At 46.0% G+C, this 26,949-nt stretch overlaps 1 protein-coding gene across 2 annotated transcripts; it reads left to right on the plus strand.

Moving 5' to 3' along the window:
* Positions 1–3,243: 3,243 nt before the first annotated feature.
* On the plus strand, positions 3,244–26,367 carry LOC134173764 (organic cation/carnitine transporter 2-like). Of its 2 annotated transcripts, none has more exons than XM_062638144.1 (10): positions 3,244–3,764; positions 10,034–10,137; positions 12,343–12,497; positions 13,336–13,507; positions 14,425–14,551; positions 19,612–19,712; positions 22,318–22,532; positions 23,737–23,919; positions 24,280–24,415; positions 24,946–26,367. In XM_062638144.1, exons 1-10 carry the CDS (start codon positions 3,372–3,374, stop codon positions 24,962–24,964), a joined length of 1,605 nt encoding a protein of 534 aa, XP_062494128.1. In that variant the 5' UTR covers positions 3,244–3,371; the 3' UTR covers positions 24,965–26,367. The 2 variants fall into 2 exon arrangements, with proteins under 2 accessions (XP_062494128.1, XP_062494127.1); XM_062638143.1 differs by having other exon boundaries at positions 3,246–3,764; positions 24,941–26,367.
* Positions 26,368–26,949: the final 582 nt, after the last annotated feature.

Below are 26,949 nucleotides of genomic sequence, written 5' to 3' on the forward strand. Positions count from 1 at the left end.
CCTGTAGGACTCTCAGTCTGTAATTCAGTGTCCTGACACCTGGGGCTTCTCCCTTGCTGAGAAATGGGGGCCTGCCTGTGCTAAACACAATTCAAGGAATAAGCTAGAAATGAGTGTTAGGAATAGTACAGCAATGACTCCAGTCAGTCGGGTACTCAATGAAAGCTGCTCAAAGGAAAGAAAGGGTAGTGAACAAAATGCTCATGGTTTTTCTCACTGTGCCTGTTGACTGGATGAAGGGGAGCTGCGCTCTGTCTCTGAAAACCCCAGCACGTGCCCCTAAAGGGAAGATCTTCCTTTGAAATCTGGGACCAAAGCCTAATAGACTAAGTAGGATCAGGATTTCGTTGTAGCAAAGCAGACATGCACTTCAGTGTAAGGATGTGGGATTCGTACAAGACAGCAGAGTATCTTTTGATGTCGCTTGCTTTTCCCAGGAGCTGGGATCCACTTGTCCCTGTAAAAGCTGATGCTTGTTCATAAAGCCTGAGCCCACTGAAATCCTTGGGCTTCATGAACATTTGGTACCCTTGGGGATGGAGGGGGAATCTTTAACACTGAGTAAGGACTACAGCTTGCTGACCACCTGAGGGGCTGTGCCTTCTTTCAGAAGACACATGGGCTTAAGCAAGTCAACGACCCCATCCAAACAGCTTTTAGCTTTCAGGTGTTTTGTGGTATATGGGCATAAGCAGGGTTTTTAGATCTTTTGGGGTTGTGTTTTTTCAAAGCATTTCATTTGAAGATATACCGCATCATTCTGTACCTTCAGAGGAAGTACAGAGAAGAGAGTTTTAAAAGCCTCTGTGTAGTCTTTGTACCATTTACAGATTTAAAGGGGATTTGATGCTCACAGAAATCTGTTCTGGAGATGTTCACCCGCAGCTATGAAAAACCACAAAAGGGCTAATTTGGGACCATAGGTTTTTTTCAGAGCAAAAAAAACCCACCAAACCACCACCAAATCCAGTGATTTGTTCTTCAGATCCTACAGGTTATGGATGTATTTAAGTTCAGCAACACTAGATTGGATGAAAACAAATGCAGAGTTTAGAGTTGTGCTACTACTGTTTAATGGACACTACATAGCAGAATACCTTTTATTTTCCTATTTATTGGCAGTGCATACAGTTCTTGGGCACATAAAGTCGATCAGACCTGGTAGACTGATTTTTATCCTCTGTAAGTATCAATTAGCCATGATTTGACTTCTCTAAGGGCCAACAAAAGCATTCTGTCTTGCCTCTAAAGGGGGAGTTTGTGGCAAGCTGGTCTTGTGCTGGCACTGGGCATAGGAAGGAGGCTCTCCCTCCCAAGTTCAAGCACAAATATAAAGCTTTATAACATGTACAAGGAACTTGTGCAGTTACTTTAACCTGCCCTTTGGGATGCAGAAATACCATTTACTTTCACATTAGTTTGCTGCAGTTAGGCTTTTGCCATGAATGTAACACAAGGCAACCATTATCCTGTGATCCTTGATGTTCTCATCCTTTCTCAAGCTGGAATTTCTCTGATATCAGCACTATTTAATCTTGGGTTTACTTACTATAAAGTTAATCTATAGAATAGCAGTTTAGACATAACTACATTTGTCAGCAAAGCCTTTGTATCAGCATGGGGCAGGGTTTGACTTGATTAAATAGAGGTGGCTGTATCTTTATGAAGATTTTTATATCAAGTTGATACTTTGTGTGATTGTGGGCTTGGGTGTTTCTAAAAATTAAATATTTTTGTACTCTTGAACTGCGTGGTAACTTAAAAAAAATTATTTTTCCTTTTTTAAATAAGAAAAAGGGTTGTGCTGGGTTTTGGTTTAAATACCTTGTTTTAATCGGTCTCATTTTTTGTACTCGAGCTCAAGCTGGGGTCACATTTTAGTGTTTTCAATGGCACATTTAAACAAAGGCAAATCTTTCCCAGCTGTGGAATAACTTTCTGAAAAGCACACGGTGTTGTTCCAAGGCCTCATGGTGCCTGAGGATGGTGAAAAACAAGAAAAGGGGATTGCTTCAGCTCATGAAGCATTTGCACTCTGGCAGTGGCTTCCCCAGGCTCGCAAGCCCCAAAGAGCAATGGTCTGTGGAAGAACCCAACAGGGATGAATCTGCAGTGCTGGGTTCTGGCCAGTTACTATTCTCTTAGTTGTAAAGCTGAAGCAAACAGCACTGGTTTAGTAGCCGCTGGCACAAGTTAAATGTGTTGCTATGAGCTATTTAAGCCTCTCCCTGCGATCCTCAGCGGGAAGGGCAGGAGGGAAGCACCAGCGGGATCGTTCTCACTGACTGCAGGGGCTGTTGCGCTGTGCCTCAGCTGTCACCGCTGTCACCTTTACCTGGGTCTCTCTGTGCAACCTTTGCTCCTGGGCTGTTTCACTGGATGTGCTAAAGCATATATGAAACTGTAGCAATTGCCACTCATTCACTTATGTCTTCATGGTAATAAAATGTGTGCTGGCATTGTATAACCTGCTTTCTGTGTGGAGTGCAATTGAAGAGGAAGTGTCCTCGCTTTAACGCTTTGGGCAAAGAGGTGTAAAAAGGTAGTTTAAAATGTACTTAGCGTGGATAACGGATGAAAATATAACCCTAAAACAAGCTCTTCCACAAATAAGCTATTCTACACAGGCTGTTACGGTGTAGTACAGTTATTCTGGCTTTCAGATGGGTCTGTCCTGACTCCGCAATCCCACAAGGGCATGGACACAGACCCTGCCCAACCTCAAGGCTGATTTTGAGGTTTAACTTCTTCTTTGTCCATTTTACGCATGGGTTTTTTTTCACATCTTTGCAATTCCCACACGGAACAGGAGATCTTTTCAAACAAAGGCATTCAAAAGCGCTGTAAAAGCTGTACATTTGGTGGTGAAGAGATGAAGATACCATGCACAGCAGGCTGGTCGGAAACGTGGATAGCCCGATGTTGGCAGGCAGGGAGCAGCGTGCGAACCGGCAGCGCTCCTGCGCGCAGGGCTCTGTGCCTCACCCGCACACCGCGGCCGCCTCTTCGGCCCTTGCTGTCAATACAAGCCGAGGCGCTGCCCGCAGCCAGGCCCGCGCCCTCCCTCGGGCCGCTGCCCGGCGCTGAGCTGCACCGGAGCCGGAACCGGAGCCAAGCCCCCGCCGCGCCTCCGTGCGGGCGCAGGGCACGCCGGGAGCCGCCTGCCCCAGCTGGGCCGGGCCGGGCCGGGCCGGGCGGCGGTGCCGGCAGTGACCGGCCCCACCTGAGGGGCCTCCGCCTGCAAACCCCACCCCCGGCCGCTCCCCCGCCGGCGAGGCCCGGCCCATGGCGAGGCGCTCCGCGGCGGCTCGGGGTGGCCGCTTCCTGCCCCCGCCAGACCGGCCCGCAGGTAGCGGCGGCCGCAGCTCGCCATGCGCGACTACGACGAGGTGGCCGCTTTCCTGGGGGAGTGGGGCCGCTTCCAGCGCCTCGTCTTCTTCCTGCTCAGCGCCAGCATCATCCCCAATGGCTTCAACGGCCTCTCCATCGTGTTCCTGGCCGGCACCCCCGAGCACCGGTGCGTCGTGCCCAGCGGGGCCAACCTGAGCGCGGAGTGGCTGAACGCCAGCATCCCGCTGGAGCTGCGGGGCGGGCGGGCCGTGCCGAGCCGCTGCCGCCGCTACCGCCTGGCCGCGCTCACCAACTTGTCTGCGCTGGGGCTGCGGCCCGGCTCCGACGTGGAGCTGGGGTCGCTGGAGCAGGAGCCGTGCCGGGACGGCTGGGAGTACAGCCGAGACGTCTACCGCTCCACCATCGTCACCGAGGTGCGCGGGGCGCAGGACCGGGGCTGCGGGGGGAAGCGCGGGGTTATCCTAATGCCGGGTCTGGGTCTGTTCGCTTTCCCTTGTAAAAGTAGCATCTAAGCGCAGCGCGGTTAGTGCATGTGCGGCGGCTGCTCAATGGGCTTCATGCGGTACCTGTGTAGCGGCTTGGAGCAGGGGTCAGTGCAGGGATAGTGTGGGTGCGCCCGCCTCGTGGTTCGGAGAGGGCTCATTGGGCTCGGGAGATCAAAAGGGTCTCGTTTTGTTGTGTACGATGCAGCAGTCGGGAAGCCCTGGCGTGATGCTGTGTCCGGGACGCTGAACTTCACCTGTTCAGCCCGCGATGCCGCTGCTTTGACCGTGCCCGCTGCTTTGATGTCCCCATTCACCTGCAGGGGCAGGTCATGTTCTCCTCTGCTCGTAAGCACCCCATGAGCTAAGCCTGTGGTCAGGGCAGGCAATACAGCTGAAACTGTGCCAATGGTCCCTCTTGTTTTAGGTGAAAGCTGAAGTGATCTGCAGGCGCTGATCGACTTAAAGTGCAAGGAAATAGATTTTGAGGAACACTTGAGTTTCCAAACATGTATAGTTTGTTGGGGTTTGTTTCAAAAGGCTTATAAAGCGTTTGTACGGTCCCATTGCCTGTTTGTGCCCGTGGACAAGTTTTACAGAGCTGGAACTATGATTGCTGTTATTCTTTGCTGTGCAAAATGGGGTGTTTGGATAGTGATGGGTGTGAGCATCTAATGAACATATAAGCATTAAGTACAGAGCACGGAAGTCTTCCTCAGGAGGACTGGGATGAGGAAGGGAGTGTGGGAGAGGAGCCGTGGCAGCATAGGGACTCATGGAACGGTGGCACTGGAGTTGTTGGAAACTTGCCTCAAACATACACAGCAGCAGGGCCTTGAGTGATGCACAAGGCATCACCTCACCTATTTCTAAAGAGCTGCTAGAGAGGATAGCTGCTCTGAATCTCTAGGCCTTGCTCCTTGCTGAAATGCACTGTTGTGTGAGGCTGAGCTGCGCTCAGGGCAGCGTAAGGCAGTTGGCATCTTCTCACAGCAGTCCCATTCAGGGCTGAAACGCAGGTTTTGTTCCAGTGCCTTGCTGTAATGTTCCACTTGGCTTAGACATGGTTTCAGCTTTGTCTCTGGAGCTTCTTCACTGAGCTTTGCCTTGATGTAAATTAAAACATCCTGAGCTATCAGGGTATTGTCCAGGAGTCCTATAATCTATGAGAAACAGGAGCTAACATCTTGCTGCGCCTCCCCAGCAGCTCTGGTTTTGGCAGATGTTGTGTGCCTGTGGGAGGTAATGTCTGTCTGCCCAGACATCGTGCACCGAGGCAGGGTTGGTTTTTTTTCTCCCTTTATTAATGCCTCCGAGGGAGTTTTGCAAGAGCTGTGGCCTTTCACATACTCACAGGTTTTTGGTGTTAAACTCGTTGCATTTCTTGGCTTGCTGCTGCTGCTTTCATGATTGACCAATCTTGTGTTTCGTTGCATATCTCGCACTCATTGAATAATCATGGAGACCTTTGTCCCAGATTTGTGCAGCCAAGGGAGGGGGAAGGGAGAATTGTTTTAAAGCAAGCTTTTTGCTGAATCTCTCCTGCCTCTGGATAAAGTCCTTGTTTATAGTTCTGCTTTTCAGGGGTTTAAAGCATTCAGTTCCCCCTCACTTGGGGAGACACTTCCTTTTCTCCCACAGACTAACAACAGAAGGTTGTTATTAGCCGGTCTGCAGTACTTAACCAGTTCCCATGTAACAAAATCCCTTTCTTTTACTTCTTGAAATGCTGTAGCTTGGGGGATGAGAAAAGCTTTGCCTTGGCTCAAGAAGCCGTCCGTGTCACGCTTACTCCTCCGTAAGTCCCATAAAAAAAAGAATGTAGGAGTAATAAAAGTACCTGTGAGGTAATAAACAGAATAAAACCCGGGGTAATTAGGGGAAAAGGCTAACTTCTGCCAGTCTGACCTGTTATGGGGTTATACTGAATAACTGGGAATAGAATTGAGCAATGGAGTTAAGAGCATGAGTGAACTAGAAATATGATATAAGGAGAAGGTGTTAGATGATACAGCAGTCAAAGCAGTTTAGTCCACATGGGAGTAATTCTAGTGTACTGAAACATAAACAGGCACATTTGGTATACATGTGTTCATCCTCTGCTTCTAAGATGTGTTGTGTTGTTCATCGGTTTGAAACCGGTTCAGGGCAGGAGGTGTGCTCAAGGGCTGTGTGGTTTATGCCTGTTGTGCTCTTACAAGCTTCAGGAACTGGCTTTGGCGAAGGAAGGATGCGCGTGGTGAGTACTGCCAAGAGTCCTGAGGCTTGGCGCAGGGCTGGTGCTCTGTCCTGTATGGACATGAAGGGAGAGAAGGTTCTGGGCAGATCTGAGGGCCCAGAGGTTTATATTCCCTGCCCACCAGGGATTCAAGTGCCCCGCTGTGCTGCGAGACCTGCTGGAGATCAACAGGTTATGCCAGACCTTCAGGAAGGAAGCGGAGACGGCAGTGGTGACATCTGGAATGACAGAAATGGGCGCTGTGGTACAGCTGTGGACCCAGAGGTTTCCATGTTCACCCTTTGGAAGGCAGAGGGATGTATTGTTTTGCTTTACCAAAATAACCCCGGGTCATGGTAGACATTGCCCTTTTTCTCCAGCCCTCTCAAAAATGTGATGTGTGAGGGGTAGTTCAGTTTCTGCACTGGAGTTGTAAGATATTTGTCACTTCCCTTCCTGTTCTATGCAGGTTTTCTCTCTGTAACAATTGAAAACAACAAGGGGAGAAGTTGAGCAGCATGTATGTTTTGTACATACAGACTTCTGTTTGTGTATGGATAATGACCTTTAATGTCACATTTAGAGCTTCGAAGTATTTGAAATACACAAAGGTATTGTCAGAGGAAAGGGTGTTTAATAGCACTCATAGCTCTCGAGTAAGCAGAGTATGTTTATATGGGTATAAACAAGACCAGATTCTGAATCAGAGCTTGGGAGTACCCGGTTGTGAGGCTGTGAGATTGTTTTTGAAGAGCCTGCCTCTACTTGCAGGCAGAAGCAAGTGGTAGGAGAGAGAGTACAGGAGATTGGATTGGCTTCAAAAACTTGCTAACATGTTGACTTTATAAAGAAAACATTGGCACATGGGCCCATCCCTCTTTGGTTTTCAACTGTGCGTTATTCTCTGCTAGAGGAAGACAGCTTAAAAAGAAATAAATAAAGGAGTGGGAGGACACCAGGTATTGTTCCTGTAAAAGTTCCTGTTCCTATTGAGCTTTTCCTTCTATAACAGGGAGTGAGGCTCTTGAAGTTGTTGTATTTGTCACAGTTCGTCTTTGTTCAGGGTTGTAGTAACGCTGTTGGGGAAGTGGGAGTGTTTCTGTGGTGGAACAGTTCTCTCTCATCTGAGAAACACCCTTTTGTCAAATGAAGCCCTAAATTCTACTGGTGGTGGCCTTGCAACTACTTGTAACTTTCACAATGTATTTGGTATATATTTGTTTGCTGTGATGCTATTGCAAGGCCTGACAATGTTTTGAGAACTCCTCTATAATTAGCCTTGCAATTTCCATGTTATGATGGATTGAAAATATCAGGCAAATTTTATCCTTACGTAGGGTGGCATCTTGTTATTAGCAGCTAGAATTCTGTTATTTCCTCTTTTGCCATCTCTTACAAGGTGATAGAATTGCAGTGAAAGGGAAGCAGGATGAGGGAGCTGCATTGGGTGTCTGGATGAGAGCCACTGTGGGATTTAGTGTTAGTAATTCATGAGGTGCCGGCTCTCCTTTCAAGGCATGGGGTGCTTTGCAAGTGCAGTGGACGCAGAGCCTGCACACAGGAAATTACCCCTTCAGGTTTGGAAGTGTCTGGAGAACACAGAGGAACAGTGGTTTTCACCTGTGGTACAGCAGTATCTTCAGCTGGACTTGGGGCATCCTGTCTGCCTGACCTTGCCTTGTGGTTTTAATGTGATGCTGTTATTTGGGGCTGTGAATGCTGTTCACAGTTTGCAGTTTAAAGAACTCAAAATATTTCATCTTGGAGTCTCCATTTTGATTGTGGCTTGTGTGAAAACTGCAGGGAAGTTTCCTTTTTTGATAGAAGCTATATTAGTGTTCAGTTGCATGTTGGAAAGGTGCAGGAAATGCTAGTCTAGCAAGACTGATGCAGTTCTACAGCCGCTGCTTAGTGTAATCCTAGCTGAACCTGCCATAATACTTCTTGTTCAGGTCTTCTACCAGTCTCCTCTTCCCACCCACCCTCACCAGCAGGTGGTATCAGCCAGGAGTCTTATGGAGGTGGATATCCCACCACACATCTCTGCTCCAATGCATAAGTATTTCTTGCTGGTTAGGTGTGAGGATACTGACAGGCATCACCCCAGCCTGATCATTGTTCAGGAAGAAGCTACAGCTCAAGCTGCCAGAGTAAGAAGATAAGTTTAAACCTCAGCAGAGGGTGTCCCCTTCTAAAGTTGTAATAAAATGGAGTGAGGATGCTCTGTGCCATGCCTAAAGCATTGAGTACCAGTGTTCAGCAGCTCAGTGCTTTGCAACAGCAGCAGCTGGTCTTTGAAACAAAGCTGGAGTGGTTTTCTCCTGTTTGGAGTCCCCCATACGTTGCTGGGGTTAATCTTATCTCATTCACTGGGGCAAAGGCCGTTAGAGCTGGCAGGCCAACTCAAAGGATACTAAGAAGTGAAAAACGCACATGATTTTAGATCACTGGGTCATGCTAGACCATGTCCAAACAGCACTGCCAGCAGCAGGATTCAGTCAGTAAGTACTGGGACACTCGGTGTTTGTGATGCTGGTCTTCTATCAGTGATGCTCCAGGGACTTCTTGGGCAACGTACAGCTGAGGGAAGGGTACGGTTGTGGAATGGTTCTGGAAGGCTGATGCCACCATCATTGACAAACAATAATGTAGACCTTGTTGGCCAGTTATTAAAAAGTTGAAGACTTCAACATTCATTTACTGGGTCAAGAAGTAACAGACCTTAAAATCCCTTTGGTCTGATGGTTGTGCATCTGTGGAGTCTGTAAATAACTGGTATTGCGCAACCAAGGCAGTTTTTTCCTTGGAAATTTGGTGTTGAAGTTCACTTTGGTGCCTTGTTGAAGTGATCTTCAGCATAACAGCTCCTAACATTGCTTTAGTAGAGTGGAGAGAAAAACAAGCTGGTAATCATTGCCACATTTAAAGAACCACTATGGTCCCAGCTGCCAATGCAAGGAGCTTTTGGCAGAACAGTGCAAAACATTTTACTACCATGAGCTCTTCCAGGCAGGTCTGTCCTCTGTGGTCTGAAGAAGTTGTTTGTTAATGGGCACAAACACATCAGTGTCTGGAAAGCCAAGTGGGCCACAGCCTCATGTCAAAGTACAGGGGGATGCCAACTCACAAGTACAAGCTGGTCAGCTGGAACATAATGACTTATTTAATAATGACTGTAAATCACTGAGCTAGAGTAGCTTTTAGTTCTGTGATTGAAGATGACTAGCTCCAGTAGCTGGTGCAGAGATGGTTCTTTGTGAGTAGGCAAGCCTTTAGTAATGCAGGACTTGTATTCGTGGTGTTTGATTTCCTGGTAAGTGTCATCATGTGTAGGCTTGTGATAACCACTGGGACCTGTGGCCTGCATGAATTTGGTAATGATCATTCACTGCGTAGTTCCAGCCAGGAAGCTTCAGTAAAATGGATCTGGCAACTTGGATTAGCCTGTGGGGTCATCACAGAACTGCTCAAATGTTCTTTAATCTGTAATGAAGTACAGCTTTTATGGAATAAATGCAGAGTTAATTATAAATGTTAATTGCAGGCTTTAATCCACATGATATTGATAACTATAGCAAGTTAAATCCCTTACGTGAGTGCTATGAATTTGTTATTAGAAAGCCAGTTCTGACAGGAGCTTCTGTAATGATGTATAATTGATGGTGTTGCAGGGTTTATTGAAGCAGTGCTTGGAGGGTTGGTGCCTGTGCCTCAGGTGGTGGGAGGCTGGAATGGTTTGGGGAGTAAGTGCAAGAATAATTGAGAGTTCTGAAGTCTGACATAAGGAGAGGTTTTTCAGACACAGCATCCCAGCATCCCTTCCCATTGCTTTCGCGGAGCTGCATCTCTGCAGCAGGTTACTCATCCTCCTGTGGAGGTGTTGTGTCCAAAGAGCACATTGTCATCCAGGCTCAGCCGAGGCTTTTTGAAGGGAGGGGAAGCCTTGTTCACCAGGAGACTTTCATGTTCTCTCTCTCTGCAGTGGAACCTTGTGTGTGACAACGACTGGAAGGGACCCCTCAGCACCTCCCTGTTCTTTGTGGGCGTCCTGCTTGGATCTTTCATATCGGGACAGCTCTCAGACAAGTAAAGTATATACACCGGAGCTGCTGGCTCTGTTTGATGCTGTTTCGTAAACAGTTCTGTATGTGAAGGGTCCTGTATCTGTCTGCAACTGCTAACACATCTTTGTTCCGTGACTGTCTAATCTGAATGTACGCAGTGCGTAGGGAACACGTCCTGAACTAGAACAGAATGGTACGAAGATTGTTAGTGGGGGTTATCTTTATCTCTTTATTTTTTTTCAGCAAAAGCACTTCTGCAGCAAACTGGTTTTATGCCAGGCGCAGGTGTAGGAGATAAGTTTTGTCTGGAAACATCAGATAAGGGATATTCGAATTACTTTGGACCATGATCAGAGGGATTCCTGAGGCTTGTTTTCCCTTTTTTGAGGTCAAATTTGGAACTCTGTGTGTAAACACCCATAGCTTCTTTCCTCATCATCAGATGCAGCATTCAGATCCGATGATCTGCATGTGTGGAAGCTCAAAGCTTGAGTGCTGCTCAGCTGTACTCCAGGGAAGCGAGGCTTTCTTGTCAGTCAATACAAACCTTAATGAACTGGAAGAAACCATTAGTTTTTGTGGTTTCAAGAGTCATCTGGTTTGTTTTTCAAAGCTCGGTTTTCCCAATTCTCTCCCTGGGATTTGCTGTGCAGAACAATGCGTGCTGTCTTCCTGATTGTCAGAGAACAGTATGTGGTCCTCTAACTTGCTGATTCGCTTGCAGGGGTTATATTTCTTTGAAACACAGTCCCTGTGCCATGAATCTTGTAGCATCGTTCAGGGCCCTTGCGTGGTTGCCTGCTCATCGGGTTGGACCAACCTTGACCTTGGAGGCAGTGATCCTTGAAAACCAAGCAGCTCTCCTGGACTTCTCTCCAGAGCAATATGGCATGGATTTTCCCCAGCGGATCCCTGATGAGGCCAGTGTTTGCTCTCCCAGTGATCCTCCCTTCTGCCTGGTTTCTCCCCTCATGATCCTGCACTTCACCGTGGTACAGCCAGCAGCCTTCAGCCCTTCCATCTGCAAACAGCTCTCCTTGTTTGCAAGCTTGAGGTCCAGCAGTGTCTCCTTTTCTCAGCTCCTAAGTCATCTGCATTGGGAAGTTACCATGAATGCATGCCAGAAACTTCCTGGGTTTTGTCCTTCAAATCCCCCATGATGGCCAGTGCCTTTGAACACAAAGCTTCCCGTGGTTGTCTGAAGTTGGCCTCCTTCTTGCTGACCAGGTGGACTGCAGTGGACACCCACAGCAATGCCAGTGTTGGTCTACTTGCTGATCCTGACCCATAAGAAGCTCTCGCCTGGCTCTTCATCCATCCCCAGACAGAGTTCCGTGCCTTCTGGCTGCTCTCCCATTTCCACTTTTCACTATGAGGTGTCTCCCACCATTTCATCCTGGTGCTGCTGCAGGACTTGGGTGTTTCGTTCAAAAGGGCTGCCAGCCCTTTGTCTGCTACAAGGATGCCACGTGTTTTGCATGGTAACTGCCCAACAGGTGAAGCAGGAGCAGTTCTGGTGGCAAAAGCCATGAGCTTCCTACTTTCAGAGTCACAGGAGTCTCCTCCTGCAGGTCCTTCACGTGGTGATACAGGCACTGTCAAGGAGACCAGGGGTGCAGCTCGTCCAGTTACTCTCACAGGACATTGGCACTGACTCCTACAACAGCTTGATGGGTTGGGTTGAGTTTAATTCCTTTTCTTCTTTAATACTTCTTCAGTAGAACTGCTGGAGCCCCTTAAATTGGCTCATTTTTTACCAAGAGGAACGGAGATTGCAGCATGGGATCACTCTACTGATAACATCTTACACACCTCAGGTTTACCTCTCCTTCAGAAGCTTTCCTTCTTTGTGTTTTACCATGCTCCTCTATGTCATGAAGTGTGCGCTCCTTAGAAAAGGAGCATCTCATACTCCTGCATTTTAAATAATTTGATGGTTTTATTCCTTATTCATACTGTCAGTAAATAGAAAATAGTGTCCCAGCATATACTTAAAGGCAACTTAAGTAGCAGCCCTTGGAATGTTACTTTCTCTTTGCCAGTGGATGTTTTAATGTATTTAGAATAGTTGTGCCTGTGTCGTGTTTTCTGATCCTCTGCTTTCTGCAGATGTTTTGTATCTCCCTGAGAATTCATATGAGTAATCTTATTTTTCTGTGTCTCAAGATTTCATTTGTGCTGTTGTGTAATAATCTCTTTTCTTCTTTCTTTAATCTGTCCATGGAAGGTTTGGCAGGAAGAAAGTGCTGTTTGCAACTCTGGCGATGCAGACTGGCTTCAGCTTCATACAGGTCTTCTCTACCAGCTGGGAGATGTTTTCAGTGTTATTCATGCTGGTCGGCATGGGGCAGATCTCCAACTACGTGGCAGCGTTTGTTCTTGGTATGAAAGTCCTGCTGGGCACAGTATGTGTTCTCTCATCTTGTCCTTTTCCTGCTCCTTTTCAGTACTGGCTTAGGGTTGATTTGTTTGCCAGGCAGCACTGTTAAGAGTGCCCTCACCACATGTGGATAACTTGTTCTCTCCTTGGAAGTTTCCAGTCGATAGAAGTGTAATCTGCATTAATTCTGTGGCTTACCATCCTAAAAAGGCAAAAAATCTATTATTTGGAGCAAAGTCCATCTTCTCATTGGAGAGATAAGACACGTAAGACATGAATTCTCAGGCATTTCTGTTGTCCATTTTGGGGCCTGAATGCCCTTTTGATTTAAAATGTGTACATCAAAAAAGCTTGCAATGCTTTTGGGGCTAATAACAAAATAGTCTTTCAGAAGGTGGTACAGGTCAGGGACCTAATTCAGGCATCTCTGAATTATTCCATAAAGAAGCTGTTTTCTCTCCATGAGCTGGAGAGGACCCTGTAGAGATCAAGCTGAGGTTAACTGCTGTGAATGTTTTGCAGTATGTCAGGTGGGTTTAGTTCCTCAAGTAAAATGTGAGATTCTGAGAAGATAAAAACAGAGAAGTATTAGCTACTGTGAGCCACAGAAATACTTCATGGCCCAGCTCTCTTCCTGTTTTATATATAATTACCTTGGTTGATGAAGGATCACTGCATGGAGCAGATCTGTGGTGCCTCTAAAATCAGACAGCACACTGCACTAAATGCTGTAGCTATCCTATATAGTGTATTTCAGAGCCAGTTATTAGAGGTGGGTTTGGTACGTGATGTGGTCGCTGTTAAGTTAAATACTGCCCTTCCCTCTGCTGTTTTGTCCAGGCACAGAAATCCTTGGCAAGTCAATCCGGGTGCTGTTCTGCACGCTGGGCGTCTGCATATTTTATGCATTTGGCTACATGTTGCTGCCACTGTTTGCTTACTTCATCAGGGACTGGCGGATGCTGCTGCTGGCACTCACTTTACCTGGGCTGCTCTGCATCCCGCTCTGGTGGTGAGTATAAGCTAAAAGACTTCAGTCTTTAACAGGTCCTGTCTGCAGGTTTTTAAGGTCCAGACTCCAACCGGCCTTCACCAGTGAAATTCAGGAATGGGCAGGTGAAGAATGGACATTGTGTCCTTTACTCTTCCCAGCTGCCAGTCCATAGCTTTGCGGGTGATGTGGCTCATGCCCGAGAAGCCTACTCTTCATTTCTGTAGGCTTCTATAAAATGAAGCGATGCACATATATAGAAAATAAAGAAAAATCAGTAATGCTCATCCTTCTGCACCAGCTGAAATCCATGAGTAAGCCTGCACTAAGGGCAGAAGGAGAAGCCGGTTGTTCTGGGAAGCTGGGCGATGCTCGGGTGATGTAGATACGGCAAGGTACTTGCACACCTGAGACTTCCGTGTTTTTCCTCCATAGTCAACTGCTACTTTTAGGTGGCGTGTAACGTTCAAATAGTCCACACGGTGGTGGTGTTTCCTCACCGTGTAGCATTTGTAGCTCCCTCCAGTTTCTCATGGAGTTGAATGACTGGTGATTTCTGCTTTCTGACTTGCCTTTATGTGACAGTATTTACAGTTGCTAATTGTACATGTGTTATCTTTCAAGGATGCACCTCTTCACGTACGAAATGCTACTTGTGTAGTCACGCTTCTGAATTCCTTTAGCTGTTTCCCATACTCTGAAGGTTTTGATTGCTCTTTTTTTTCTCTGAGTCATTGCTAATTTCTTTAGTCCTTCTCAAACCCACAAACACATTTTGGTCTGTTCTTGTCCAGCGTGCTAGTCTGCTCTTGTAAACCTGATTTCTGTTGTCATTGCTCGAATTTCTGCAAGATGTGGCAGGTTTTGAGATCTTCATACCTGGAACAATGTGGGCTGGTGCCTGCAGCAGTGCTTGTTACTCTCAACCTTTTATACAGGGTCATTCCGGAGTCTCCTCGGTGGCTGATATCCCAGGGAAGGTTTCAGGAGGCAGAAGACATCATCCGAAAGGCTGCAAAAACAAATGGCATTACAGCCCCGGACGTGGTACTTCACCCAAGTGATGTAAGATTGATTTAGCATCCATTGGACCTATTAATGACCATGTAAAGTGACTGATTTCCAGACATATGAATTGAGTTCTGCCTGCAGTGTTATTATGTACTTCTCAGATGGGTAAAAGGTCATCCTTCTCCTGAAAAGCAGAATACCCTTTCCTGCTTCATGAAGATTGCCAAGCCCTTGCTGTCCCATTCCCATGGGAATGCCAGCATGCATTCTTTTTGATCCAGTTTACAGCCACCTTTTCCTTTTTAAACTGCAGCTTTTGGGGGCAGGTAATGAATTTGAGGTACCAATTACTTTGTGATCTGAATACCAGGGCTGAACAGATTTGGTGCTTGCACATTCTAGTATAGTTCTGTAAGTCTTAACACAAGACTAATCCTGATGAGTGGCACTGGAATTAATGTCATTAGTTCATATTCAATTCCAATTACTCCATGCTAAGGAAAGCAAAACTTGAGCCCTGTTAAAATGGAGTAGGTAGCAGTATCTTTTCTTCCCACCTATTTCTTGGGACACATTCTTGTTTCCTGACAGTATCTCCCCTTTGTCTGCTCTGTTTGGTGACCTTAAGGTGTAAAAGTGGATCCACACTCATTCAGACATGACCTCTAAAGGTCAGACAGACAGAGTGTTTGCATAATCCAGGAGAATGGTGCCTTTCTAGGCAGATGTGTAGAACCTGTCTGGGCAGTTACCCAGTTGTGTTCTGGTTGACAACTGGTATTATCTTGTAATTTACAGGACAATCCCTTGTATGCTCACTTGCTTTTCAAGGCCTCTGTCCCAGGCTAAGGCAGATGGTTACACATTAAGTTTCTGAGTGTTTGCTGTTAACATTGAAAAGGCTTTGCTTGGGTTGAAGTTAGCTGAGGAGCAAACAAACTGCTTGTCCAGACTTATTTGTAGATAGTAGGAGAGACATCCTGGCCTTGCTGAGACAGAGAGAGAATGCCAGGAGGACTCAGACCTTCTGAGGAGAGCTTTTTACCTGGATAGTCATCAGGACATGGGTTTTTTCTCCTTCTTTATTCCTCTTTTCATGCTGTAGCCAGGAAAAGTCACCCATTGTGAGCGGCAGGAGAACAGAAAATCAGCTCTGGCTGCAACATCTGCTTAAGGTATAGGAGGAGTCCCTGGAATCCTCTATCTCCTGTTCTTAGAAAGAAACATTGATTTGTTTGCCATCTGAGAATGGGGTTAGATTACAAAGCAGCAGAAGGCAGGGGCAACGAAACACTGGACAAGGGGAAATGCTGACTTCTGCTGCAGGATGGGCTGGCATTCAGGGTGCTTGTTTACAGATAAATCATTGCACATTAACTTTAGGAAATGCGGATTAGCGTTCTGGCATGCAAAGGGAAATGAGCTTGATGAACAGGCGCTGTTTAAATGCAAAACTCCTGCCCATCTTCTTACTTTTCAAGGTCAAAGTAATGGCCTGGCTAAAAAAAATCAGTGCAGAGCTTCTCACCATCAGTGGGCTGTTTGCCCTGTTCCCATGTCTGCTCTCTGCAGAGCTGTGAAGCAGGAGGCTCACCGCCTCTTGGGTTTTCAGGAAGCTGATTGACACTGCAGAGAGGTTCTTGGGAATCTGGCTGGCTCTCAGCCCTCCTGCCTTTGGAATGTGAGTTCTTTGGAACTCTCCTCCTTTGGAGGAGCAAGGCCAGCTCGTGTTTGGAGTATTCCTCAGCCCCGGGCAGCTGGGGAGCAGCACCTGCAGCATTCAGGCTCTGGAGATTTCAAAAGCAGTTAGGATCCTGCAGGTGACTGGTTGCAAACAAGCTGCAGAGCACACATATAGAGCCTGCTTGATTGAGTTATCCCATATGAGGGGAGTAGAAATGCTTGGGTTACAGGCTTCATTTCGAGCCATCGTTTTGCCCTTCCTGCTCTTCTCTTATCTTCTTGTTCTAGCCTGTCCTGTCAGGGATTATGTTGTCCATTTATCCAGCTCCTAAAAGCCATGTTCATTTTTTTTCTCATCAGCTGTGGCTGAATTTTGCTGTTCCTGGTTTTGTTTTGTGGTTGGTTTGGTTGGGGGGTTTTTTTCCCTCCTTTTTTTGTTTCCTGTTTGCTGGTTTCTTGGCAGCAAATAGTGGCAAAACTGGAGTGCTTAGGAAAGAGCATGTGATTTATGAGAAAGGCTGGGAGCTGCAGAGCTGACTGAAGCTGACTCGTGGGAGGTTTGGCTTCAGGCAGAGGGAAAGCTATCAAACATGAAGAACTTTGCTTTTCTTAGACGACAAAGATTTATGAAGGCAAATACACTGCAGCTGGGCATGCACAAGCATCAGACCCTCCAGGTCAGAGCAAAATAGCACTCAAAGAATTTTCACCTGACTGCAGGGATTACCTCAACTTCATGTTCCCATTAGCTCAGATACAGTTTACAAGATGTGGAGAAGATAACGTATGTTTTGAGTTGAGGGACAGGAGATAAGGGCCACAAATCAGTGTCCAGCAACTACCCTGCCAAAAGAAACATCACTAACTGAATATGGAAGAGAGGTTGATGAGGAATTAAGTTAAACTAATGGTTACTTTTGTCTCTTTATTGGTGTGTGGTGTCCTGCAATACATCCAGCTACTTCTGCTGAACCAGCCTGATGTTTTAGGGGAAAAAAGCATAGTAAGCTGAACTAATAGAGTAGAGGATGGTATGTTAGACCAGGTGGAAAGAGTTGAGTAAAGGTTAAAGTCAAGAGTAGTTGCACTCTACTTTAGCTACAACCGTAGTTCGTTTCTGTAGGTAATTTATTTGTACATACCATGGAGTACCCGGTGCCAACAAAAGGCAATTCAGTCTTTAAGCATACTGGAATTTAATTTGAATCATAGAATAGTTAGGGTTGGAAAGGTCCTTAAGATCATCCAGTTCCACCCCCCCTGCCATGGGCAGGGACACCTCACACTAAACCATGGCACCCAAGGCTTTGTCCAACCTGGTCTTGAACACTGCCAGGGATGGAGCATTCACAACCTCCCTGGGCAACCCATTCCAGTGCCTCACCACCCTCACAGGAAAGAATTTCCTCCTTATCTCCAATCTAAACTTCCCCTGTTTAAGTTTGAACCCGTTACCCCTTGTCCTGTCACCACAGTCCCTAATGAAGAGTCCCTCTCCAGCATCCCTATAGGCCCCTTCAGATACAGGAAGGCTGCTGTGAGGTCTCTACACAGCTTCTCTTCTCCAGGCTGAACAGCCCCAACTTTCTCAGCCTGTCTCCATACAGGAGGTGCTCCAGTCCCTGATCATCCTCGTGGCCTCCTCTGGACTTGTTCCAACAGTTCCATGTCCTTTTTATGTTGAGGACACCAGAACTGCACGCAGTGCTCCAGGTGAGGTCTCACAAGAGCAGAGTAGAGGGGCAGGATCACCTCCTTCGCCCTGCTGGTCACGCTCCTTTTGATGCAGCCCAGGATACGGTTGCTTTCTGGGCTGCAAGTGCACACTGCTGGCTCATGTTCATTTTCTCATCAACCAACACCCCCAGGTCCTTCTCCACAGGGCTGCTCTGAATCTCTTCTCTGCCCAACCTGTAGCTGTGCCTGGGATTGCTCCGACCCAGGTGTAGGACCTTGCACTTGGCATGGTTAAACTTCATGAGGTTGGCATCAGCCCGCCTCACAAGCGTGTCAAGGTCCCTCTGGATGGCATTCCTTCCCTCCAGCGTATCAACCGAACCACACAGCTTGGTGTCAACATCCTCAGGTCATCCTCAGATCAAGGGAGGACGTGATCTCTATATACAGTTTATTGTGCTTGCACCTCATAGAGGTCTGTCAGGCGAGAGTGAATCTTCTAGTTGTGGAAAGAGAAGTCTTCAGTATTGTGAGGTGTTGGCTTGGCAGCTTACAATTCAAAAGGTGCTAAAATACTTCAGTATTGCCTTTCTTCATTTCAGTTCTGAGGTGGATAAAGTGCTAAGGATGCTCAGGTGGATACATGGGTTTTTTCTTGTTAATGTTCTTGCTGTGAGACTGTTAAAGATACCATTAAGCTGATGAGTGAGCAGCTGCGATAAATCCTGAAAACATACCGTCTTTTGTGATAGCTAAATATGACCTGGCTAGAAAACTGTGATTCTTCTCCTGCTGTATCGGAGTTGATAGTTTAAATCAATGGAACTTGTCTTCTTAAATCACCTTTTATATATTCTGAAAAGCCTGTCCCTGTTACTTCTAATTAAGAGTCTGAATCTGAGGAGTATAAAAGAGCCTTAAATTCTTCATTTCTACAGTCTTATTGAGCACCAAACTTGTACATGTGCTTCATGCACAAGCATCTTTGCATTGTTTCCATGGAAGTGGTTTTATATTGAGGAGCTGGAAAGTTACATGGGGAAAGGAGAAGTTTGTTGCCTTTCTTTGCCTATATTCTTAGAAGATCTTCTCAAAACCAGGCTAGGTAATGGTGAGGGCTCTTCAACTCATTAGCCAGTTTGTCTCGGTTTAAATGCATTACTGTTAATGCAGCATGAGGAGTCATGTACTGAATCTGCCCTGCTGCACTTTAATCTTGTTATTTCTTGCCTGGTCCTCCAGGTCCACTGCAGGCAGTTTATCACTTCGTTTGCTGGTTTTTTTTCTTGGTCTTTGGTCTTCTGGCCCTAAACAAACCCTGTGCTTTTACAGATCATGTGTTTCAAGTGTCTTCTCATCCTTGTTGCTCTCTTCTTGTCAGGGTGCAGTGATTTGCATGATCCTCAAGGTGCAGTGCTCAAAACTGGATGTAAGACCCTACCAGCAGTGACATATAAATCATGAATTAATGCTGTCACTTTATACTTCACGTATAAAAGTAACAATAAGCAGTTGCTTTGTGGAGCCTCAGGCAGAAGAAATCATTACTAATTTCAACCTAAATTTTAAGTGTCTTTACATGAGGGAGGAGCAAGTATTTTCACAGGTAGTTGGCTCTTATGGCTTATATGAGTTTGGGTAAAAGTGAGGCACCTGTTTTGGCCCTGCAGCGTATGCTATGGGGGGGAGTTACTTTCACAGTAATTCTGCTTGCAGGAAGTTAATGTTCCCATGTTTGTTGTTGTTATTTCCAGCTGCAAGACCTGGATTCCCAGAAGCAGCAGACATACACCATTTTGGATCTAGTGAGAACCCGAAACATCCTCACTATCACGATTATGTCAGTGATTATTTGGTAAGCAAGCGTGGTTCAAGAGTATGTAAGCACAAAAGCAGCAAACCAGTTCATACCTGCTCTTTGAACTCAAAGGTGTTCTGAAGAGATTCATACCAAACCAGCTCAAAAGCCAACAACCTGCTGGCTGAAGCAACAGAAATCTGGTTATGTAGGTTCTTAATCTCAGTAACAGTCTAGAAACACATCTGGATTGTTATTCCTTTCTGAAGCAGTCAGGCATATCCTGAACTGAGCCAGAATCAGATCAGCTGGTGATGATGTGTGGGAATCCTGCCTTATATTGGGCCTTGGGGAATGCTTTTCTGACTGTAACAAAGTCTTCAAAGAGGAGTAATTCATGCCCTGTCTTCCGGTCAGAGAACTAGAGGGGTCTGAACACATCCATGCTTGACTTAGGGTGGGGAGAATCTTCCTATCACTTTTGTGTTGTCTCTTAAAGGGATAAAGCTGCCTTTGAAGTTTTAATCTGAGATTTCCCTAGACTTTCCTGCTGGCTGCTCTGTCTCCCTGCCGTCTTTAGCTGGGTTTTGCACTAGCTGAAGCCATACTTTGATTGAACAGTTGTCATTCGCCTTTACTGGAAATCTCAGTGAAGCTGTAATTGCTCAGAGAGGGAACTTACAGCCTGCCAGAGGCTATAAAAGTGAGGTTTAATTAGTGCATGTACCTGCAGTGTCCTAACCAAGAAGGTCTCTCAAGTGCCTCGGGGCTAACTAAGTCTGTTTGCTGCCTTTTTGAACAGTGTTCCTGTGCTTTAGTGGGGCAAAGCTTTGGAGGTCAGTTCACATTGCTGCCAGCACGTACAAGCTGATGTGGCTTTTGGGGTCAAAGGATGACTTGGCTAATATTTAAACCAGATTCCATTGCCCATCACCAAGAATATCAATTCAGTTTCCATATATTCTGCATTACGAACCAAAAGAGCTCATAAAAGAAGCTCTGTAAAAGAGGGTAGTTGCAGGTAGCAGTATCACCTTTACATATTGCCAAGTGTTTTGTTCATTTTGAGTAAGTAGCGGCCTTTACACTAATCCCATTGCTGGGTTTGCATCAGGGAGGAGGAAGTTTGGCTTCTCACCCTGGGGTGTGTAAATACCTCTAGAGGTTTTCTGCAAAATGTAGAACTGTGTCGAGATCTGCCAATGTGATAAAGTGAGACAAACTGCTGCTGCAAGTGAGTTCCAGCAAGCACAGCTTATTGTGTATAGAAATAACTCCTAGGAGTACAGTGTTGTGGAAAACACCGAGTAACTACTTCTGAGAAGAATAGCTGTAGCTGGCAGGGCACGCTCGGCTGTATGACTTCATACTTTCCCAGGTACAATGCAACTTATTTTAAGCAATTGGACCATGAAGGCTCTTCCATGTGAAGTGAGGCAGAGGAAGAGCTTACCTTTTGTCAGTGATGCACGTTGTGCTGTGCAGTGATTTTGCTCCAGTTCTGTTCAAACACAGATGCTGAAGGAGATGAAGTGCTGAGTGCTTTGTACCCACCATTGCACCTGGCCATGTCCTGAGCCAGTGCCCATTATTTCCTTGTTTATTGTGTGTTGCTGGTGAAGCATGACCTTCTCTTCCCAGCATCTCCCAGGACATGACAGGATTTGTCTCTCAGGCCACTTGTGTGTTTCCCTTGATCGTGTGGGAGCCAGCTCTCATCTGGCAGCAGCACAATTAAGGTGGCAGTGTTCCTGGCCCCCAGGCTCTGTCCTGCTGCACTGACCAGCCCAGGCACTGAGCCATGCAGACGTGGCTTGGATGCTGCCCAGCCAGCCTGGGGCATGGCAGAGAGAATCCCCGATTGTTTGGGTGTGCTGTGCTGGTGTATTCCTTCTCTCTGACTTTATACACAAAGCATGGAGGGTAACGACCCAGAAACCATGTTCTTCACCCAGAGCTCCCTGGTAAACATAATGAAGAGCTATGGTACACCACAGCAGCAGTCAAATTTGGTAGTAAAGACTTGCAGTTTAAGACTGTAACTACTAGTAATAGGAACTGCTGTATCCCCACATTAGGAATGATCATCACCTATCTCCCAAGGTATGGGATATATGATACTGATACATGGAGGAATACATGAGAATTAGTCAGCCCCTCTCCATTGGCACAGTAAGCAGAGACAAATGAGGTATCTAAAAGTGACAAGTGCCCAGAGCTTCCTTGCAGGCTCTGAACAAGAGTGGGATGGACAGTTGCACAGTCATGCAGCGGCATCAGAAAAGATGTATGACCTCCCTAGCTGAAGGACCATGCAGCACCTATGACCATGGGCTCATAGACCTGTGCCTCAGCAAGGCTAGCAACAGCTCTGGAGTTACCTCATTGTGGTAATGCTGAATAGGATATTTTTAATCTTTTCAAGGAATAAAATATACTTAAATTCAAGAGCAACTTGGAAGATAAAAAGCATCAGCATTGTTAAATTGCTGTCTTGCTCTTTCTGAAGTTGGCACTTCAGCTGCTTCAGAGGTGAAAGAATCTGGCATATGCTGAATTTGCCTTCCGGAGTGGTTTTTGTGCTTAACAGATGTAACAGAGGTTCACAGCAGCCTCAGGAAGAAGAGAAATGAGTCTGATCCTGTTTTTCTGCTTCTTTCAGGATGATCATCTCTGTTGGTTATTTTGGACTGTCTCTTGACACACCTAACCTGCATGGAGATGTCTATGTGAACTGCTTCCTCTCGGCAGTGACTGAAGTTCCAGCCTACATTATTTCCTGGCTGCTGCTTCGAAATCTCCCGCGACGGTACTCAATGGCTGCTGCGTTATTCTTGGGAGGCTGTGTTCTTCTCTTCATTCAGCTCGTGCCTTCACGTATGGAATCGTTAGTTGATCTCAAATATGTATGATAGGGGAAGTGCAGTACCCTGCGCTAGGCAGATGTGGAGGAAAAGTGTGCTGAGGGGGACTAAATACAGATGTTCATTTCCTGTCTTTGTCCCTTGGCTCTCCGTGCTGCTGCACAAGGAGCTCACGCAACATGTCAATTCAAATGCATTTTGAAAGGTGGGTCATTGGCTTTGTGGTCTGTTGGGATTAGCATTGTAGTCCAGATTTGCCTTTCGTGCAGATCCCTCACAAGGTGCCCTGGTGTGGTCCAAGTGTAAAACCGGGACTAGACAAACCAGACTTTGATAGGAGATTACCAAGAAGCTGCAGAACTTACTTCCCAAGCAGCTGTCAATGACTGTCTCTTTATGGCTTGTTTCAAGAGTTATATTCAAGGGAGCCATTGTGGAAGCATTTTTGCTTGGCAGAGATGCTTGTACTGAATTGGTGTCAATAATTAAGATAATGTTTGGCAACTGGAAAGAAGGACAAAATAACATGTACTGGATATCAAACCATATGTATCTTCAGGACAGTCACATTAATTAGGGTTATGGACTCATTACTGATAACAATATGGAATATGATGGGGGTTGTTGTTGCTTAGCACTTGTTTATGCTTTGATTTGTAAACAAAAGAATGCACAAGAGCTGCCTTGCTTATGTTATACTGGTAATAGACGTGTTGTGAATCAATTGCACACTGATGCGATCTGTTTTCATTTTCAACTCTGTCCCAGTTAAAGTCAACCCAGCTTCCTATAATTAAATTATTGACTTGCAGCTAGGAATGTTAATGAGAAAGGAGAGCAGGAAACCAAAAATAACTTCTTTCAAATGTTTAACTTGGTTCACATTATTAAAAAGGGATAGAGAAAATCTAGATAGGGATAGAGATTATTAAAAAGGGATAGAGAAATCTGAGAGGACCTCTCCCATTCTTGCTCTGTTCTCTTTATTCTTTGCTTGGCAGGAAGCCCCATGCCCAAGAGGAAATTAAAACGTTGAGTCCTATAATAATTAAGAATTAAAACATAAAAACGTTGCCCATGCTTGTAGAGATCTACAGGGGAAAAAAGATGCCAGACGCTGGGATGAATTAGGCAGGAGTTACACAAACACAATGGAGCTGAGAGATGCCATGAATCATCAGAGCTCTATTGAAGTCTTTACTGCGTTTTGATTTCAGATATTCGTGCACTGTCTATTCTGCTGGTGATGTTGGGGAAATTTGGGATCACGTCTGCCTTTTCAATAGTTTATGTTTACACGGCTGAGCTCTACCCAACAGTAGTGAGAAACATGGGAGTTGGAGCGAGTTCCATGGCCTCTAGGCTGGGCAGCATCCTCTCGCCTTACTTCGTTTACCTGGGTAAGTAATCTCCTGTGTGTGGGGGGATGCTGGTGGATGGAAGGCAATACTTTCTGCCCCCATCAGTGTCCTGCCTCTGCAGGTCATTGGGCTTTTCTGCTGTTTAAGAGATGCTTTGAAGACTCACAATCTGATTGACTGAACGGGGACAGCTCTTACAGCTGTTGTTTCCTGGTCTCTTGAGTTCCTTAACCTTATAGCAACAATGCTTTGAACATCAGACTGTGAGGGGGGTTGGTTGGGTTGTTTTCTGCTGAAGGCATAAGTCTTGCATGGATAAAGCCCCGTACCTAGGTACAAACATCACCAGCGACTTGGAACTGATACTAGCTTGCTTGTTTGTTTAATGTATTCTGCTAGGTGCCTATGACCGATTCCTGCCTTACATCTTGATGGGGAGCCTTACTGTGCTGTCAGGAATTCTGACTTTATTTCTGCCAGAAAGCTACGGAATGCCTCTTCCAGACACCATTGATCAAATGCTGTTGGTGAAAGGGTAAGTGCCACTGTGTCACCTTCTGATCTTAACACATCTGTTCTCTATATGGAGAAGGGGAATGGACTTCCCCAAGTATTGCCATATTCCTCTTCCCAAGCGTGTATGTTTTGGACATCTCAGCTCCAAATCTATCATTTTACTCTGAAGGCTGAATAGAAGTCCATGAATGCATTTAAGTGTGTTGCTTTATAAAGGTATAGGGACACTCTGTGGGTTATAATCTATCTTCCTAGGTTCTAAAAATACTGGGGAGCAGCTGAACTCTTCCAGTTTAGTTAAACTGACCTAAAAATGCATTGAGAGCCTTTGGCCTTTTGCCACTGCTCTGAAGGTGGCACATGAGCATAGGCCTGGTGTTGGAAAGGGACCTGTCCGACTGAAGCCAACAGCATGGTGAAATCAGGAGGCTGTAATATCAGATAGGGCTCAGGGTATCAAAGACTTTTTTCCTCTGTTCCCCATCTGTTTTTCTAAGTGATTTTTCTTTCTTTTGTTCTGTATTTCGTTTTCTTTTTTCCCCAGATTAGAATACAGACCTGCCTCTAGAAGCAAAAGGGATTCCAAGGAGGAAGAAGAAAATCCAGAGATCTTTAAAAGCACAGCTTTTTGATGGAACTCCTGTGTACTTCCCTGGTGAACTGGAAGTTAAATGGACTTTTTCCTCTAAAATGCGTTCTAGAAAGGGCTAGTGGCAACACTTCCTGTAATTTTAACCTTATTTATTAATTTAAACACTGTGTTCCATACATTCTCTTTTTATATGAGGAGAAATAGTGTATAGCCATCAGTGAGGTTTGTCAGCCACAGCTGGTTTAATAGAGCAGTACCATGAACAGTACCTGAGCAATCCTGTGTAACTTTTAAGTGTGTACTTCAGCTGAAAGATGCTTGAAGATGAGTTCAAGGGCTGGCAGATACCTGGATCCCTCAGTGAACCTTCCCCACAGCTAATGCACATCACAAAGTCAAAACTGCCAGACAAAGCTGCTAATTGGGTTTGAGTCCTGAACTTCTGTCTCTGGACAGGAAACTTATTTATTAAGTGGAGGTGATGGGAACATGCCCCTGATCTCACTCAAATGACTTTGCACATGCTGAGTTTGTTACCAAATTCAGAAAGATGCAAAGAAAGATTTTGAGGGTGAACTGGACCTTGGTGTGTTCTCACTCAACACAGTTGGAAAGGGCTGTCTTGCACAAACTCTTTGTAAGCACTGAAGCTTTGCTCACGAAATCCACTTGATTCCAATGCTGGTTTTTGACTCTACCTGCACAGTGAAGCTGTTTACATCTGGCCCTGTCTGTGGCCTGCTTCCAGGCCAGGCTTACTTTGAATGACGCAGAAGGTTTTGTCTGTGTGCGGAGGGAGCAGTGGTATTTGGGGTTGTTCCGCTTTGGTGGGTGGTGGACATTTTGTCCCTGTTGTTTTAACGTCTCGTGTGCAATTTGGATGATGGAAACAATTCTCCTGTCCTTTCTCTGTGCTTTTCACACACGTGCACATTCACACACGCACAATCAATATGTTCAGAGCTATGTTTTGTGTTAATCTATGGCACTGTGTTCGCCTCATGGTGGAACGTACTGAGAACAAACCTCAGAACGTGGTTCTGAGCACTCGCTCGCTCTCAGGTGCCAGCACTGCAACTACTGTGAGGTCTGTTGTTTCACTCAGCTCTCATGTAATCACTCAATTGTTCTCAACCTCTTTAAAGAAAGAGATCTTGTTGACAATCTGCCAAGAAATTGTTCATTGAGTTGTGGGAGCACCCTTGGCATTACCTGTGTTTCTTTAAATACATGCAGTATATCTGTGCACCCTGTCTTGTTTGTGCTGTTCTGATTATACTTTGACAGATGTGAATGGTGAAAGATTTCTCTCTTATGGCACTTGTCTGTATTTTGTTCTGTCTTGTTGAGACTTAATAAACAGAACCTAAACCTTTGTAGCCAAAGCTTTTAAGGGCCTTACTTTGCTGCGGGACCTGGCTGTGGGAGTTGTCATAGAATCTCAGACTGGTTTGGGGTGGAAGGGACCTTAAAGCTCCTCCAGCTCCAACCCCTGCCACAGGCAAGGACACCTTCCACTGGAGCGGGTTGCTCCAAGCCCCTGTGTCCAACCTGGCCTCAGCACCCTCACAGGTCACAGACACGACCAGACTGGTTCTGTCTTCTGAACACAGCAGACATCGGCCGATTCCCATCTCTCATTAACCAAGACTTTGATTCCAGCAGTCAGACTGATGTGCGCCCTTGGGATTGTTTGTTGCAGAAACAAGAAAGCAGAAAACGCTGTATAGACTATAGTGGTTTGTTTGCTTAACTTCCTGCCAGTGTCTTGAGCTACAGCGTTTGCTCCCCTTTCCCTGTGTTTTCTCCCCTACTTGTTCAGTACTTTGGCTTCTGGATGCAGCAGGAAGTTGCCCGGTGGTACCAGCTCATACCCTCAGCTCTTCCAAGGAGAGAAATCCAAATGCTTGGGCAGGTTCAGTGTCACTTGTGTTTAAGTTGACAGGTTTAAGATGCAGTGT

This window comes from Pezoporus occidentalis, unplaced genomic scaffold (assembly GCF_034315485.1).
Source record: "Pezoporus occidentalis ecotype Australia unplaced genomic scaffold, CSIRO_AGI_Poc_V1 ctg55, whole genome shotgun sequence".
Classification (NCBI taxonomy): domain Eukaryota; kingdom Metazoa; phylum Chordata; class Aves; order Psittaciformes; family Psittacidae; genus Pezoporus; species Pezoporus occidentalis.